An 18,546-nucleotide genomic window follows, 5' to 3' on the forward strand; every position below is an offset into this window, starting at 1 on the left:
AACTGTGAAGGGCTTCTTGATACTCAATATAGACAATTACTGCCTCAGGGATTACTCTGGCTTGCATTATAGTCAGGAAGGTTGCCTTCCTCTGGACCAACAAGGAATAGGTTAAAACAGGCTGAACTATATGGACATTGCCTTCATTCAGCCTAACATGCTATGTTCAGCTGCTGTCGGCTCTGGCGCATCTTCTTACTGGCTTCCCGGCATTGCTCTGAAGCACTTTCTGCTGGCCGGGGATTTAAAAATTCCCACTTCCAGAAAGTGCTGGGTCTGATTGGCTGAGTGCTCAGCCATTCACTAAATGACAGCTGAGCGCTGCCTGTGATTGGTCACAGTGCTCAGCCAATCAGAGGCAGCGCTCAGCCATTCATTGAATTTGAAACGGGACAAATCAAACCCATTGAAATGGGTTTGTTCTCATGAGTGTGGTTCTCATTCGACTTGCCCAATCTTTCTGCGTGTTATGCAGAAAGCTGCCATAGATGTCTATAGCAGTTTAAACAAAGAAAGGGGAAGGGTGTGAGCCAGCGTACAACCCTTGTTCATGTACAAATATGCTCTGTTGCGGCAAGCTTATTTGTGCATACGTTTTTCTGTCGAAGCCCTGGCAATGAGCTTTCGGTCTCCACCTTTGCTACTTTTATTTTTTTAGTTACATATTTTATTATTTTAACAATGCATGTTTAGTATCTCTTTACTGCCTTCTTGTTTTAGTACGGTAGTTGAAACACTTTCCTCTTGTTATTTGTTGAGCTAGTATGCTTTGTAATTTTGTTTTTAACCAAATGCAGAAGTAGAGTCTAATGTCAACCATACACATGATATATCTTCCAACTTCACCATGAATATGAATCTTTGTATTGGAAGTCTATTTTAATAGGGAGAGATGAATCATCTGGCACTGATTACGTCTTGAGGGAACAAAGTATCAGGCATGTTAAAATCCTACATGCCACCTTTAGAAGGAGGTCCGGTGAGCCTCAGTCATATGTTAGAATGTTGGTCAGTCAAGACTATTAGGGAAAACTTGCAAGCCCAGAAAACACACAATATGAATGAGGTTTTTAACAGTACCTTCGCTTAAGTGTAAAATCTTGATGTTGTGTTTCACATCCTACAACAGTGCAGTAGAGATGCACAAAAATATTACAGCACGTAACACTTAATTTCATTGGAAAACTATTTAAAATAATCATCTTATGTGCTATATGACCAAGAAGCATTTGTTAGCACAACAGTTTAAAGCTCCTAAAAAAGTTAGAGGCAAAAGGTGCTGTAACCAAACTACCTTACTCACTCTGACAATTTCCAAATTAAAAAGGAAAAAAGTAACTTTATGCTGAAATGTGATATTCCAACTAGCCTCAATTCCATAGTAGCTAATTTAATCTGTACTTTGTGAGCTGAAGTTTAAATAACAAAATAATAATCTATGAATGTAGTATGGAAGCAAACATGTTTACTCTTTTTCTCATTATTCCTCATTTGTCTATATTTCTTTAGCAGTATTTATTCATTGTTCACTATATCTAAACAGTATTTGGTTTACCTATGCTTTATTGTAGCATATTTATGTCATTTTAGGTTCATCTGGGAGAGGCATTCCTGGATATCCTGGTGAACGTGGTGAAAAAGGTAAGAATGTGTAGACATATACAATACAGTTACTTTAAGTTGTAAACATGAGTCTGACTAGTGTTTTACAAATATCAGAAATAGTTTAAAAAATCTCTAGTTAATTAACTTAATAAATTCAACTGGTGTGTGTTTATGAGTAAACAGATCAGTAGAGTTACAAATTAACGGCTTATTTACATGGCCATGTTTGTGGGCTTAACCCTTTCCAATCCACTGTCTGACCTCTGAAGACATTATGATTTAAGGCTGTACAGCTCCGATGTTCAAAGACATCCGTCGGGGTTCTCTTACTGTATATTGCCAGCCTCTCTGCTATTGGAGCCTATCCAATGTTTCACCCCATGCAGTACTGGCTTTAGCCAGCATATAGTGCTGTTGTATAACGACAGAAAAAGAGTAAGCCCCCTAGGAAAACCTGGATACAAATTGGATTGGATAGGGTTAAAAGGAAATTTATCACCCCACAGGCTGACTTCAGACAAACATTTATTACATCTTGGGAAAAGGGTTAATTTTAGACCTTGTTCAGACAGGTGCGAATCTTAGGCTGACCACATGTCTAATGATTTGAACTAACAGCATCGTAGATCCTGGTGACCAATGTTATTTTAGTCTCAAACAATAATTTTTTATGCCCAAAATGACTTTGGATTACAGTTTATAGTCAATCAAACTGTTGGCAATCACAAATGCAGGCGTTTGAAGTCGTAAATATGTTGCCTTATTATTAAGGAGAGAATCAGATAAAAAAATTGTATTAACAAAATCGAATTAGGGCTGTGTGAAACCAAGAAGATACCAAGATAGATGGAATACAATTTTTCTCCAATATTTTTCATTCTTTGCCTAATTTTTGTGTTGTAGGTTTCAAAGGGGATGGTGGTTTACCTGGCTCACCTGGAGCCCCTGGCTTCCCTGGCATAAAAGGCGATCAAGGGTTTCCAGGAAACCAAGGCATACGAGGCTTACCTGGTGCTCCTGGACTTCCTGGAATTGCAATGGAAGGACCAAAAGGTGACAAGGGACAGGCTGGTCTTCCCGGATTCCCAGGTAAGGAATAAACATTTTTGTTGTGTTTTATATGAAGTAAATAGAAATCAGATCAGATTATTATTTAATTATTAAAACTCATCTTTATTATGTCAGGCCACATTCACACGAGGGTGTGCTGGTGCGTACATAGATGCGCACAAAACCGGTGCGCCCATGTACGTGCACAAACACGCATGAATGCAGGTCCGTACGGCATTACTGTTAATGGGGCCGCAGCTGCTGCCTGCGGTTTCATTGTAAGCATTGGGCTCCTGGCAACCCCTGCAGTGATTTTCAGGGAAGGGCTTTAAATATAAGCTCTTCCCTGAAAAATCATCCCTAGCTGCTGTAAAAAAAAATACTCATCTCTCCAGCTATCGGGGCTCTGTGCGTCTTCTCTGCTCTGTCAGTGTAATGAAGTTCTTTCAACAGACAGGGATTTAAAATCATTGCCTACTAAAAAAGGGCTGCGTCTGATTTGCTGAGCACTCAGCCAACCACAAGGAGTGTGCAGCCTTTCATTGAATGACAGCTGAGCGCTGCCTGTGATTGTTCACACCGCTCAGCCAATCACAGGCAGCGCTTAGCCATTCATTGAATTCAATATTTAAAGCCCTTCCACGAAAATCACTGTGGGCAGGGCCGGCATCATATTGCTTTCAATGGGTCAGCCGGCACCAGCGATGGCCCCATTGTAAGCAATGGCAGAACATCGCAATCCTCTGCCACAGCTGACACAGGTTTTGTGCGGACGTATGTACGCACATAAACACACTTTTCTGAATGAGGCCTCAAATAGTACTATCTCATGAGTTTTTACTATTATGCAAATTCAGATTGCGTATATTCAAATTCAGATTTGACAACAAAAAACCTTAACTGCTAAATTCAACACTGAAGAATGATAGTAATTTGGTTTTGTATAATGCTTTGAAACAGAAGGATTGCCTGCTGTATAATCAGTGATGCTTCTAATATGTCCTAACAGCATAGCAGTTAGTTAGCTGATGGCTGCTGGCAGTGGCGACTAATGCTATGAATCTGTTTAAATATTTCTTGCTTCAAACAAAACAATGTGAATTCTGAAGAAATGAAGCTATTCGAAGGTTACATACCATGTTGTTTCAGGTGCTCCTGGACCTGTGGGTGCTGCTGGTGTCTCTGGACAGGATGGAGAAAAAGGAGAAAGAGGTGACAGAGGCTGGCCTGGAGCCCCTGGTTTTCAGGGAGTAAAAGGTGAACCTGGTTTCCCGGGTCTTCCTGTAAGTAGTGATCCCACTTTAATTGCTGTTTTCAATCTTCACACTTTAATTTTTGTAAAATGTTTTGGTTCCTAATTCCTTTCTTTTATTTGTAGGGGGATGCAGGTTTTACTGGTCAACCAGGAGGTAAAGGTGATAGAGGTCCCCAAGGAGTACCAGGATTACCAGGTAAACAAAGTAAAATTGATGTTTCGATATAGATAAAAAGAAGTTATTTTATAGCAGCATTAAATTCCAGAGAGCAGTAAGTATGGAATATGGAATATGGAAGGGTTTGAATGCATAACAAACAATAACAACAAAGAAGTACCATAGATATAAATAACAAATTAGTACAGAAGGAGAGGAATCCCTAACCTCAGTGGCAAGGGTATAGCTATAGCATTCATAGGCCAGATTAGAAGACACCTGTGTTATACATGGCTCATAGTGCTGTAGATGGTGGACCTCATTACAGATTTTGCATTGGGGTCCAGGGACTTACTCTTGTGTGCAAAGGCTTGCAATCTACAAGGACACATGGAAAAAGACATATAGTGAAGGTGGGAAATACTATGACAATTGTGTAATGAAGACAGGGTTATTTCAGCTTCCAAAACTTTCTGAAATTATGTGTTTCAAGTTTCTTTTTTCCTTTCAATTGGTTTTCCATACAAATAACATGTACAAGAATGATGCATGGTGTATAAATATGTCAAAAGAACAATTAATTACAGAGTGTAATGGAAGTGAGAAACATGAATACCATTAAGGGTGGCTTCACACGAACGTGTGTAGGTGCGTACATAGGTGCGTACATATGTGTGCACCCCTGTATGCGCAAAAACACGCATGTATGCAGGTGCGCATTGCCTTCAATGGAGCCGCGGCTGCTGTCGGCGGCTCCATTGAAGGCAATAGTCTGCCGACACCCTGTAATTGTTTTTCAGGGAAGGGCTTTAAATATAAGCCCTTCCCTGAAAAACAAGGGAAACTAGTGTAAAAAATAAAAAAACACATACTCACCTTCCTTCAGCTGCTGCGGCTCAGCTGCGTCCTCTCTGCGCTGTCCCCATTTCTGCAATGCAGTTCTTTAAACAGCGGGAAATTAAAATCCCTGCCTGCTGAAAGAGCTGCTTCTGATTGGCTGAGGCGCTCAGCCAATCACAGGCAGCTCTCGCTGAATGAATGACTGGCGAGAGCTGCCTGTGAATGGCTGAATGACAACAACCCCTCCTCTCATTGCCTTACAGGTCATTCACCTTTCCAAATCTTTGGATAAGTTCAACAAAGCTTTCCCATCCTCCCGACCACTTACCGAATTAGATTGTATCTTTTCAGCACAATGCTGCTCCAATAGGAAACTATCTCTCCTTAACCATTTCCAATCCACTCTCTGATGTCTGAAGACATTATGATTTAAGGCTGTACAGCTCCGATGTTTGAAGACGTCACGACAGGGTTCTATTACTGTATATTGCTAGCCTCTCTGCTGTTGGAGCCTATCCAACGTGTCACCTCATGCAGTACTGGCTTTAGCCAGCAGATAGCGCCATTGTATAATGGCAGAAAAAGAGTAAGACCCTAGGAAAAACAGGATACAATTTGGATTGGATAGGGTTAAAAGGAAATTTATCACCCTACAGGCTGACTTCAGACCAACATTTATTACATCTTGGGAAAAGGAACTCAATATAAAGCAATCACATAGCAAGGTGAAATGTATCTTAGCTAGCTTACATAGCCATTCTAAATGCATAAGACTGCAGGAAAACCCTTATAAATTGCTAACAAGATGGTATAAATCTCCAGAATGGCTGTTTGCTTGTCAACTGACCGATTCCAATCTTTGCTGGCGATGTAATGATCATGTGGACTGCTTGACTCATTTATGGTGGTCATGCCTGGTTTCAGAGGATGCTGGGATTTTAGCTGATGTAGTATTAGGACCTTAGAAGTCAAATGAGGCATCCTACCTTATATGCTACTTGGCTTGGCTGTGTGATTGAGATTTGGATTGGAGTGTAGTGGAGGGAGAACTGTGGCTCACTTAGATCTTTGTGGCTGAATTGAGTGATTCTCGGGGAGTCCCCCGCTTGTAGCATCATGGAGAAGGCGCCAGAGGAGAATATTCAGACAATAAAGTATCTACTCACCTACCCTTACATCGGCTGTGTCCCACAGTGCTGCTCGGGCCTCTGTGCCTATGTTTGTGTACAAGCTGCAGTCCTGCCTGGTTCACCGGGACATAACAGTCACTGCAGCCAATAACAGAACACAACGATTGAGCACCGAGCTCTGTTTTGGGGTGCAGCGCCTGGGACATCCTGAAAACAGGCTGGGGAAGTCTGTAAATTTGACGTCAGAGAGGATACCCGTAGTAGCACCATGGGACACAGCAGGAGTGGGGAGAGGTGAGTATGTGCTTATTTGTTATTTTACTACATGGGGAGCTGGATTTACAGAAATTGTACAACTTTGAAAACCCCTTTATAGGTGAAAGAGTATTGGGTGGAAGGCTACAGTAAATAATGGTGCAGCAATCTAGACAGGATATAACCAGAAATTAACATACATTTACAAATGTAATTGACAAAGCCAAACTGGTAAACATTTAAATAGAAAGATAGAGCTATTAGTTAATTTGAACTTCATTTGACTACCTCAGTACACATAATCCTATTTTTTTCTTTACCTACTTTAGGATTTAAAGGTACAGAAGGTCCTTTGGGAGAGAAAGGATATGATGGAGACCGAGGAGAGCCTGGCCCAAAAGGTATGCAAATGTGTAAAATTCATCTTGAATCCCACCTCTCATGAGATAGGTGCTCCTTAAACATTGATATATCAAAAGTCATGAGGCAGGAAGTAATATCATGTGGGACCCTTGATAGCCCGACAAAGTGCAGCGACTCAAAGTGTCATTGATTCCACAAATGCAAAGAAGATATCTGTATAGATGTTGAGCCATGCCATCTGGAAAGCCTCTCACAGATTCGTGGTATTTATGTGTGCAGGATCTCGGTTGTGAATGTACTTCTCAATTATATCCTATAAATGTTTAATTGGGCTCATGTAGGGTGAATTTGCAGGCCACACCATTCATAGGAAATCTTCAGAAGGCTTCTTGAACCAAATCTGGACAACCTAAGAACGATGGCATTATCCTAATAAAATGTCCCATCATTTTGGGCGTATATGACATACATGAAGGGCTGCAAATGGTCACCAAGCAGTGAAATGTAACGGGCACCAGCAGAGGCGTAACTTGAAGCTTCTGGACCCTAATGCAAAGCCTGTAAAAGGGCCCCCAACTATAATGCTTTATTTATAGTACTGGGCTCCCTATATGGAGAAGAGAGGCCTTATGGGCCCCCTAATTCTCCTGGGCCCTAGTGCAAACGCATCCCTTTTATCCCCTATAGTTACGCCAGTGGGCGTGTTTAAGTAGATGTGGGAATCCAACCCATGCCATGAAAACACACCCCACATCACAGTGGAACCACCACCAGCCCGTACAGTACCTTTTTGACAACATGGCTTAATAGGGTCTGCACTTCACAGGAACACTAACATCAGCCTGAAACAAGTGACTCATCAGACAACACCACAAGTTGACAGTCCTCTAGGGTCCAGTTAGCAACCTTGTGAGCTCAGGTTAGGTGCTGTGTCTGATGTTGTGGTACAAACAGAGGCACTCTGGTGAGTGTTATGCTTCCATATTCCCTGAAAGCTAAAGAAGTTTGCAATAACTAGTAGGATATGCATGCAGAGCCTCCTGCATTGCATATGTATGTGATTTCTGCCAGGTGGATAATTCTAGCCAGACTCCACTCACAAATAAAGATTTTCCAGTTTATAGAAGTATGGGCATTCTCAAGCTGTCACCTGAGGCAACTTCATAACCAATTTACAAACTGCTATTCCATGACTTTTGGCATATCAGCATATAGGATCACCTACAAGAAGTAAGTGAAGCATTAAAGGCTGTTATTACAATGTATCTAACACAGAAAATGAAGCAGCTAAAATTTGTCGAATACCCTAATATTTTGTGTATGCACCTCCTGTAGACCTTTGTGCATTAGATTGAAGCAGCTACTGCTGCATAGTTGCAGACTACAAACAAACCTTGTGTATAATCTCATCCTCAAGTCATGTATTACTCTACTGCTTCTTGCTAACCTTCTCCTGAGCACTTTACGGGCATCTGTAGTCAGACCAGGTTAATATAATTAAAATACTGTGTATTATATACTGTACATCCCTAAGAAGACCTCATAGCTGCATTTTCTTACGAACATTACATGTTGCACATGTCAATCGGAGAAAGAGAGAATATATGGGCACATAAGCTGAAATACTGAGAGAAAGAGAAAAGGGAGAATGCTTGACAGGAAATATCACTTGAACTCTGAATGTGCTGTACAACAAGCAGTCATGTCAGAAATTTATATTAAATATAAATGGAGTAATACAGAAATCTTCCAACATCATAGTACAACTGAAATGTGTCAAGACTGACAGATGTGAAATGGGGCTCCTGAAGTGACAAAGGAGTCACATGAAGGTTTTGCACTAGGAGACCTGTCGAAACCTTAAGTGCAAAATCCTGGGTGCCAAACTGGTGCAGGGAGATAGATCCCAGAATTGCTAGGGGGCCAGTGGCAAGTCTTTCCCTGATTTCTGTATCACAGGTGCTGGCCTGTGGGCCATGACGGACATAGTGGGTCCAATCACTGCCAATGGCTTTCAACAGGGCATCCATTAAATGAAGAAACTCATTGTTTATGCGTTCCAACTTATTTATTAATAGAGCCACAGAACTTACAGTGGTAGTGTTCCACAAACAACCTCACGAATTAGAAGGTGTATGGTGGCATGAAGAGGAATGGGAATGAGGCAAATGCTAGGACCTTTCTGAAGCATGAATTCACCTCCAGACTCGAATTTTGAAACAAACAATCTTGCCAGTAGAATCTCTAGAATTCCTGTAGTTATGCCCAGGTTACCAAACTTCGACATATTTCTGTGACTTCTCTTTTAAAGAGTGTCAGATTTTTATATATTTATTTGCAAGTGAAAAATACTTTATTACATAGTTATGTAATACACAATGCTACTTTCTTTGTTCTTCTTAGGATCACAGGGCCCACCAGGACCTGGTGGTCAATTCCAGTTATTCAAAGGAGAACCTGGCCCTCCTGGACTACCAGGTCCCGCAGGTCCTAAAGGTATTCTTGGTTTCCCAGGTCCTAAAGGAGAGCAAGGTTGGTGTGCTGTCTTAATCAAATCAGTTCTATATAAATAGAATACTAGCTTTTGAATAAAAATATTTCACCTAACTTTCTATAGGTTCGGTTGGTGCAGTTGGCTTGCCTGGCACAGGTGGAGTGCCAGGGCTAAATGGTATTCCAGGGCAGAAAGGAGAATTGGGTCCCATTGGCCCAAGTGGTATGCTATTGTACATTTTTTTATTATCTAAGGAAAACATGTCACCCAACTAATTTTTGTATTTCAGTAAGATAACTTTTAACAATCACTAAAACATAATTAAATACATGTAGATATTTTATCAGTTTTTTTAAACTTCCAGGTCCAAGAGGTTATCCAGGTTCACCTGGTCAAGATGGCGTACCCGGTCCAATGGGCTTACCTGGTCCAGCTTCTATGGCTCATGGGTTCCTAGTGTCAAGACACAGTCAAACAACTGAGGTTCCTCAATGTCCCTTTGGGACAATTCCAGTCTATACTGGTTACTCACTGCTCTATGTACAAGGAAATGAAAGGGCACACGGACAAGACCTTGGTAAGACATTGGCCCTGAATGTATTTTATTATATTACATTATCGGTGTTCTGTGCTTCATATTAGTCATACTAATGTTGAATTTTCAAATACGTCTCTGCATAAATAGTACTAATTGTGCCAAACTTGCAGATTCAGTATGAGAGCTACCTGTAATCATATTTTCAATTTTAGGTGCTGCGGGAAGCTGTCTTCGTAAATTCAGCACAATGCCTTTCCTATTTTGCAATATTAATAATGTATGCAACTTCGCATCAAGGAATGATTATTCCTACTGGTTGTCCACTCCTGAGCCAATGCCAATGAGCATGGCACCTGTAACTGGGGAAAATATCCAGCCATTCATCAGCAGGTAACCAAATTGACTTTTTAATCATTTATTTTGTCTTATTAAAATTACTATGCCATGTAATGATTACACAGAGCTTGAAATACAAAATTCTGCCCATTTGGTATTTGTCAGATTTCTATGTAGATAAGGATAAGTATGTTGTTTTCTGCAGTTTATTCAGACTTTTTTGTTAACTATCTTACAGTGAATGGCCATTAAATTATTTTGTATGAGGCCACATAAAGGTACCTTTACATGGTACGACTGCCACGCGCATAAGCGCCCGAAATGTGTGCCAGCATCTATTGCTCCTATAATTTTATACAGGAGCGATAATCTGTCAGAGAATGAAGTCAGAGCAGCTGGAGATCTCTTCGTGCTGCTCACCTCCTTTCACAGCAAACAGGCAGGCTCTCAAAGATTGAGCAACTTCTATTTACATGGAGCGGGAAGCCGCTTAGTACTCGTTCCATTTCAGTGAGCTGAAACGGAATGACTAGCAACTACTGAGTGATATCTTGCACAGTGCCTTGTTGGAGGCCCTGTGTAGAGAGGTCGAATGTTGACCAAAATTGCTTATATTCAATTGGATGGTAAAGGTACTAGAGATGAGCGAGTATACTCGCTAAGGCTAACTAATCGAGCCAGAAGTGCCTTAGTCGAGTATCTGCCCGCTCATGTCTAAAGACTCGGATGCCGGCGGCGGGCGGGGAGCGGCGGCATCCCTCCTGCTCACCGCCGCAACTCACCTGTCACCCGCTCTGGCAGCCGAATCTTTAGACACGAGCGGGCAGATACTCAACTAAGGCACTACTCGCTCGAGTAGTTAGCCTTATCTCTAAAAGGTACCTTAAGAAACAGATCTTGTAACGTTATGTTGAGTGATTACCTGTGCACTTGCATGTGTAGCTGAGCTATGCAGACCTGGGGATTATGATTTATAGATTTTTTTTTTGAGATTTAGAAATACTAACAAAGTACTATACAGTGACTTGTGCCTGGTGCTTTTCCCAGTGACTCCAGTTGACCGGGGAGTCCTGTCCGAGGGCTTCTATGTGAACAGCTTGGAGTCTGGTTGTGTAGTAAGGCTATTGCCAAACCAAGCAAGTCCTTTAAGTGATTCAGTATTTGCTTTTGCTTGTTTCACTTAGTTTGCAACACTGAAAAAATAATAGTGTCGCTATTACAAAGTTAAATTATTAATCGCTAAGATTAGTTGAGTTCTTCTTGAAATTTAAGTCATGATTGATTTCAGCCATACTGCCAAGGCAAATAAGATCATGGGGAGCATCAAAAGCAGGTCATTCTTCTTCCATTTTACAAATTATTAGTCAGACCTCACATGGAACATTATGTACAGCTTTGGGCACCAATACACAAGAAAGATGTAGTGGAGCTTGAGCAGATTCCAGGGTGGGCGACCAAAGTAATAAATGGGATGGGTGGACTACAGTACCCAGAAAAATTATCAAAATTAGGCGTATTTAGTTTATAAAAAAAAGACCTTCAAAGGGTGATCAAATAATATGAGAGAGATCTCTATATTGACACATGATATATGAATAAATATATCATGTGCTAAGATAGAGATCTCTCCAATGACCTATTTATATCTCGGAATGTAACAAGCGGACATCCTCTGTATTTAGAGGAAATTAGATTCCTACACCAACACAGAATGGGATTTTGTTTATTGTAAGTGCAGTGAGACTATGAAACTCTATGCTTGAGGATGATGGTGAACTCGCTAATAGAGTTCAATATGTGCCATATAAATGGATGATATACCTACAAAAAGGAGTATTGGATAATTTTTACATGATTTGCTTTTTCTGGATTTACTCCATTCACATGGCCTTAAATTAAAATACTGTAGTCAATATATCTATTTCAATTTACTCCCTTGTCCTCTCTCACCTACGCAGTAGGATCCCCTAAGTATGACTCCACTATAGACGACACAGGGACTATTTCTTTTACTGCTGTGTGGAAGACGGTTAGTCTCCAGCTCTGGGTTGGGTCATGGTGAAGCTTCAATAGTTCATTTGGTACTGTACATTGCATAGTTTAATGAAGTTTTCCTTTTCTTTCTCTTTTTCGGGCAAAATACTCAATTGTTCATTGCATATTTTGTTATGTATCGTGTATTCCTGAGACATTGTTTGCCAGGCTTAATTTGTGCTACATGTTATTTATATGCTCTGTACCCACGATATGGGAGAAAACCATGTTATACTAAAATGTGTATGTTGCTATTTGCTCTCATGCCTGTCTTAATAAAGTACTTTTCTAAATAAAGAAAAAAAGAGTTCAAGAAGGGCCTGAATGCCTTTCTTGGAAATTACAATATTACATGTTATAGATACTTGAATACTTCAGAAGTGTTGCTGATCCAGGGATATATTATATTTGCCAGATCTGGTGTTGGGATATATTTTTTCCCCTGAGATGAGGAAAATTGGCGTCTATCTCTTGGGGTTTGTTGCCTTCCTCTGACTCAGTATTGCAGAATAATAGGCTGAACTAGATAGTTGCATGACTTTTTGTCCACCTTATGAACTAGGCTACTATGTTACATTGCAAAACTAAAAGATCTGTGTTGAAGATTGGTTGTATTTCAATGTTTTCTTAGAAATTTATAGTTTTTATACGATACTGAAGATCAACAAAACCAATAATTATTTTAATAGGTGCACTGTTTGTGAGGCTCCTGCAATGATAATGGCAGTTCATAGTCAAACAATTCAAATCCCCCCATGTCCAGATGGTTGGATTTCATTGTGGATTGGATATTCATTTGTAATGGTGAGTGTTTATTTTTCTCACTGAAATGTTTTGATATAGATTTCTTTAATAGATTTCATGCTTTAAGTTTGATAAATGTAAATTTAATTTTCTAATGTGTATCTTCTTCACAATTCTAGCAAACCAGTGCCGGTGCTGAAGGCTCAGGACAAGCTTTGGCATCACCAGGGTCTTGTTTAGAAGAATTCCGCAGTGTGCCTTTCATTGAGTGCCATGGGCGAGGAACCTGCAATTACTATGCCAATACTTACAGCTTTTGGCTTGCTACAATAGAGAGGAATGAAATGTTCAAGTGAGTGGGCAATTCTACCTACATACATACAGTAAATGGCTTATTTAGTCAATATGTTTTTGCACTTATGGCATTGGGGATGATGTACTGATGTTTAAGTCTTAACATTTTTTTAGCCTCTCACTCATTTTCTTACTGAAGGTGGTGATGGTTTTCCATGGTCAGTAGATCTGTTAGTATTTTTTAATTTTTGAAATAATCATAAAGGTTTCCATTTGGAGATATTTCATTTTATGCAAATATCTGGGCCTGTTATACATGTTACTCTACCCTCTTGTCTACCTGCAAGAGACTTAAATATTTCTGGCAATTTTAATGCACTATTACTATTTATTTGCTAACTTTATCATAGTGCAAAGGAAAGAAACATTAACATTTGGCACTTACGAAAGTCTGAAAGCATTACCAGTTATTATTTATTTTTTTAGGGTCTTCAAACTTAGTTAACTTATTATGCCTCTACCGAAATCAACTTTAGACAGATTCAGAACTTACTACATACTATGATCTGTGAAGCATCTTAGGGTATTATGGTCACAGTCAACAGACCTGGGTTACTTTATGCAGCTGCATGAGGATCTAAAAATAAACAGAAATTGCTCAAAACCAGAGATGATTATAAAAAGGTATAAATGCTTACTACATAGCAAACCCCCATATCACTGCCAATCACCTATAGGAGGCTGCGGTCAAAAGCATTGTTTAGCATGCAGGTGGTCTGTATGCAAGAAGAAAATCTCAACCGGGGTCAACATCCCAAATATTGTACATAACACTTAGATAAGCAATAGGCATTTTGGAATCAAGTGCTGTGGACTGAAGACTAAGATCTTTGGCTGCAATCGCCAAACAGAAAAAAAAACACTTGAAAACACAACACCTTCCTACTTGTTAGGCATGATGTAGATTTAATGTGGTTCTTTAATGCCTTGGGGTTAATGTGGCAAGCATTGGTAACAAAGATGTTGTATAACTAGAAGGATGAGTGCATTTTCCCTAAAATATTAACAAATACTAGAGGCCAAGGTCCAAAGTCAATGAAGAAATGAAGAGAAGAAGAAAGTGATTTAAAACATACATAAAAATCAAACTTGAACTACTTCAAGAAGCACAAAATGGGGCAGATTTATGAAACTGTCTAACTGTCTTAGTTGCCCATTGCAATCGATCACAACCAGCTTTCATTTAGTATTCTGCTCTTGTAAAATGAAAGCCGAGCACTGATTGGTTGTTACTGGCAACTAAGACAGTTTTTTTTTTAGATAGTTTCATAAATCTACCCCATTGTGCCTGGAATTAAATAAGTGAGAACCTATGGGAATCTCTTAAACATTTTCATATGTAAGACAACCAAAGAATATTTGTGAACTAGAAGAACTCTGCTTTGAAGCATTTGAAAGAAAAACTTAAATAAATAATGAAAAATACTGCCATTTATTGATTATGAAGTCAGACAAAGAAAAGTATTGACTGCCAGATGTCCAGACCTGAGTACATGCCATTGTTTGTGTTCAGTTTTTCCACTGATAGTAATGGGGCATCAAACTTAGCAGAGTTATGTATTATTTATATAGATGAGCGAGTATACTCGCTAAAGGCAATTGCTCGAGCGAGCATTGCCTTTAGCGAGTATCTCCCCCGCTCGAGACTGCAGGTTCGGGTGCCGGCAGCGGGCACGGAGCTGCGGGGGAGAGCGAGGAGGAACGGAGGGGAGATCTCTCTCTCCCTCTCTCCCCCCCTGCTCCCTCCTGCTGACAGCCGCTACTCACCGCTCCCCCGCGCCGGCACCCGAACCTGCAGTCTCGAGCGGGGGAGATACTCGCTAAAGACAATGCTCGCTCGAGCAATTGCCTTTAGCGAGTATACTCGCTCATCTCTAATTATTTACCTTGATTGCCTGCTTAGAAAATACAGATCATCTCTTGCAGAACTTGGTTTTGATTGAATTTCAGTGTTTGCATATGAAATAGCTCATCCCTACAACTTACCATTGATATGTTACACCACCCCATTACACATGGTTAATATGCTACCATAGTTTATACAGACTAATTTGTTAGCAACTTTTATGTCCACAGGAAACCTACCCCATCAACTCTCAAAGCTGGAGACCTCCGCACACATGTGAGCCGCTGTCAAGTATGCATGAGACAGACTTAACGACCAAAGTTTGACCACACATGGTGCTATTTGTGTTATGCAAGAAGCCGGATACTATAGCAATGTACCTCACTATTGTCCACGAAAAACAATAAAGTGCATTATGGGAACTTATGTAACTAACTCTGTTCCTAATGCTTCTTGTCTACTCAAAAGGAAAGACAGCCAAGACTAGATTCTTTTATTACATACAAGATGGCACTTTGAAATTATGTTTATAATGCACTGATACTTTCCAGCAACCGAAGCTGATTCCTTAATTCATAAGGTGCTAGGAGATATGCAGTACCTTATGCTGTTGACTCCTCTTATTTTTGTACTATATTATAGATTCTGTTTAAGAAATATAAATATTTGTTAAAAACCATTGAATGTTTTGATAAGCATATAAGTGTCCATTGTCTGTACAAAGAAAAACTTAGAGGTGTGGTAAGTGGTAGCAATAAGTTCCATTGTCTGACATTTTAGATACCATGTAAATGACAGTAAAAATGCTCCAACACGACCCAAATTCCATTAGTAGATGTACAGCAGCTAAAAAGAACCTAAAAAAAGCGTTTTAATGCAGGTTGTGAGAGACTTGAGCTTTAGGAACAGCATATTATTTTGACATGAAGCTGAATTTTAAATGTATGAGATACAATTGTCTCAATGTTGCATCTTTGTTTCCCCATATCATTCAGTACAGTATCTGGAATATAAAAAACATATTATTCATGTATATAATACAGCAGAACACATTCCTAAGTATACATTACTTACATATAATAAAGATACAATTTTTCCAGCACCGAATTTATATTTTAGTAATTTATGTCAGCAAAATAGTATGTACTAATGTTAATTGATATGTACATTTTTTTTATAAATATATATATATATATATACTGTACAATGTAACACTTATGAGGCGAGCTCCCTGCTGTATTCTGTGTCTTTACAAATTGATTCTACCACTTGCAAATTGTATGAAAAGCAATACCATGAAGCGCAATGCATTTACAGTTGGTTATTTGATATTTTGACAATGGAGACATGATAAAGACTGGGTTTTCATACATAGATTCTGACCACCAAAAGAATATGCATGCATGTTTGGCGTGAGTTGCCCATTTAGAAAGTAATATTTAGTTAGGAACTGAAGAATTCTCTTCTTTTTCTCATCTTAGAATAATAAAATACTACTATCATGAATACTAACCTAACTCACCGTGTTTTACAATCTACAATCAAAATTATAATTTTAGCAGGTTAGCTACAGATAGGATAAATGTATACATACCAGTTGATGTTGGGTTCACATCAGTGCTAAGTATTTCTGCTGTGCTGCTCTGTCCTAGGAGCTGAACAATAGAAAAACAGCAGCGTTGGATCCGGAATATACTGAGCCTGAATGGCGCCAGATGGACCCCACTAACTATAATTGGGTCTGGTCGGCTTCCAACATGTTGACAGGAATTTTCCCAGATAACATAGTGCAGCTATGGCAAATGTAGCCTCTGGCGCAAGTGTAAACATAGCCTTAAGGCCCATTTAGACACAACGATTATCACTCAAAATTTGCTCTAAAGCCGTCTTTTAAGCGATAATCATGGTGACTAAATGTGCTCATCTTTCACTGCTCGGCCGAACGATGGTTTTCAGTTCTGCTTGAAAACCATTGTTCAGCAAAACAGCTGATAGCAGGACCGCACGCTGTGTTCTGTCCGCGGAGAGCTGATTACAGCTTATAACATTGTTACAGCTGTTCTCAGTTCTCAGCCCCGCCAGCAGAACAGCTGATAAGCAGTACCGCAGGCTGTGTCTGTTGTCCATGGTGCTGAATTCTCCACAGGGAGCCCATGGTTGAACAATGGAGCTAATTACAGAGTTCAGACCTTCTGCTGAGTTCTGTAACAACTCCCAGAAGCTCATTTGCATGCAAATGAAGCTAATAAAGTATTAATAGTAATTACTGCCTATTAGTACTTTATGCAAAACAATCACTGATCTTTCAATCTTTTGAAAGATATCTGTATGTGTAAATGGGCCTTTACATTGATATTGGTTTTACAGGTGTGATTACAAGCTAAATGCTGCGTGTGTAGCCTCAGGAAAAGATATAACACTTCCACTGGGTAAACATAATATCCAATCTAGTTTGATGTCCCTTGTTCCACTTGAAGGAAAGTTTTATTGCATAGGAAATTATTGGTACCCCACTAATTCTGCGCTCTATACCTCTTTGGTCACATGAAAGTAAAATTAAAATGAAATACTAAGCACTTTCCAAGATATAGCTCATTATATGAAAACTACATCACCATCTTGTTCATTCAACAACCACAACTAAATATACAGTTGACTTACAGTAAATCTGAAAAATGCCATTGTTGTAGGTTGTGAACTATGATGTCTTGTTTTGCTTCCACTAGCCATGGCAGTAGATATTAGTAGCTGAGTCACATTTTCCTAGGTATTACGTTTAGAATTCTGATTGGACAATACACAGAGGCTGATGCATTTTCAATTTTGTTTGGAGCTTTGAAGTACCTAGAAGGTTAAAAGTGTGGTCATTAATGCGAGTAATTGATTACTATTATCATCAGGTCAGAGGACAAGGAATATGTGTCTTATTCAGGAAATGAAGCTAATTAATGGAATGTTCACACTGGGTGGATTTGCTGGGCAATATATGCAGCAGACATTCTGCAGCTGAAAGTCTACATCAAAACCCAAATTTAGTGTGGATCTTAACGTAGTTTTTAACCCAGATTTTGGTGCGCAGTTTATCCCCCCTACCCCCATTGAGAAGAAGTAGATTCCGGTAAGAGTAAACAAATTCAATGGGTTCTATTCTCCGTGTTATGCTCGCAGGATTTTAAGCCCTTAGGATTAGAGATGAGTGAGTATACTCACTAAGGCCGCCTGCAGACGAGCGGAAATCCCGCCGCGGGATTTCCCGCGGGATTTCCGCCGCTGAAAGTCTGCATAGGAGTGCATTACAATACGCACTCCTATGCAGACGGCCGCGGTTTGGCCGCGCGAAATCTCGCGCGGCAAACAAACCGCGGCATGTTCTAATTTTCTGCGGGGCACGCACTCACCTGGCCGCCGGCTCCGGTCTGCGCATGCGCCGGCTGCGCAGCAGCCGGCACATCAAAGAGCCGGGGCCGCCAGGCGCGGGTGAGTACGCGCTCGTCCCTGCAGGCTCTGGGGTCGGATCGCGCGGCGAGATTTCTTTCTGCCGAATC

The 18,546-nt window shown here is 40.1% G+C and overlaps 1 protein-coding gene across 1 annotated transcript in view; it reads left to right on the forward strand.

Moving 5' to 3' along the window:
- COL4A1 (collagen type IV alpha 1 chain) overlaps window positions 1–16,507 on the forward strand; it is a 146,303-nt gene extending 129,796 nt beyond the window's left edge. Inside the window, exons 41-52 of the mRNA XM_066579867.1 lie at window positions 1,591–1,641; window positions 2,509–2,694; window positions 3,805–3,938; window positions 4,034–4,106; window positions 6,622–6,693; window positions 9,059–9,187; window positions 9,273–9,371; window positions 9,514–9,726; window positions 9,900–10,077; window positions 12,747–12,861; window positions 12,981–13,153; window positions 15,232–16,507. Of these exons, the coding sequence (XP_066435964.1) occupies window positions 1,591–1,641; window positions 2,509–2,694; window positions 3,805–3,938; window positions 4,034–4,106; window positions 6,622–6,693; window positions 9,059–9,187; window positions 9,273–9,371; window positions 9,514–9,726; window positions 9,900–10,077; window positions 12,747–12,861; window positions 12,981–13,153; window positions 15,232–15,313 (1,505 nt within the window). The 3' untranslated portion in view covers window positions 15,314–16,507. The remainder of the gene's footprint in view (window positions 1–1,590; window positions 1,642–2,508; window positions 2,695–3,804; window positions 3,939–4,033; window positions 4,107–6,621; window positions 6,694–9,058; window positions 9,188–9,272; window positions 9,372–9,513; window positions 9,727–9,899; window positions 10,078–12,746; window positions 12,862–12,980; window positions 13,154–15,231) is intronic.
- Window positions 16,508–18,546: the final 2,039 nt, after the last annotated feature.

This window comes from Eleutherodactylus coqui, chromosome 1 (assembly GCF_035609145.1).
Source record: "Eleutherodactylus coqui strain aEleCoq1 chromosome 1, aEleCoq1.hap1, whole genome shotgun sequence".
In the NCBI taxonomy this organism is placed as follows: Eukaryota; Metazoa; Chordata; class Amphibia; order Anura; family Eleutherodactylidae; genus Eleutherodactylus; species Eleutherodactylus coqui.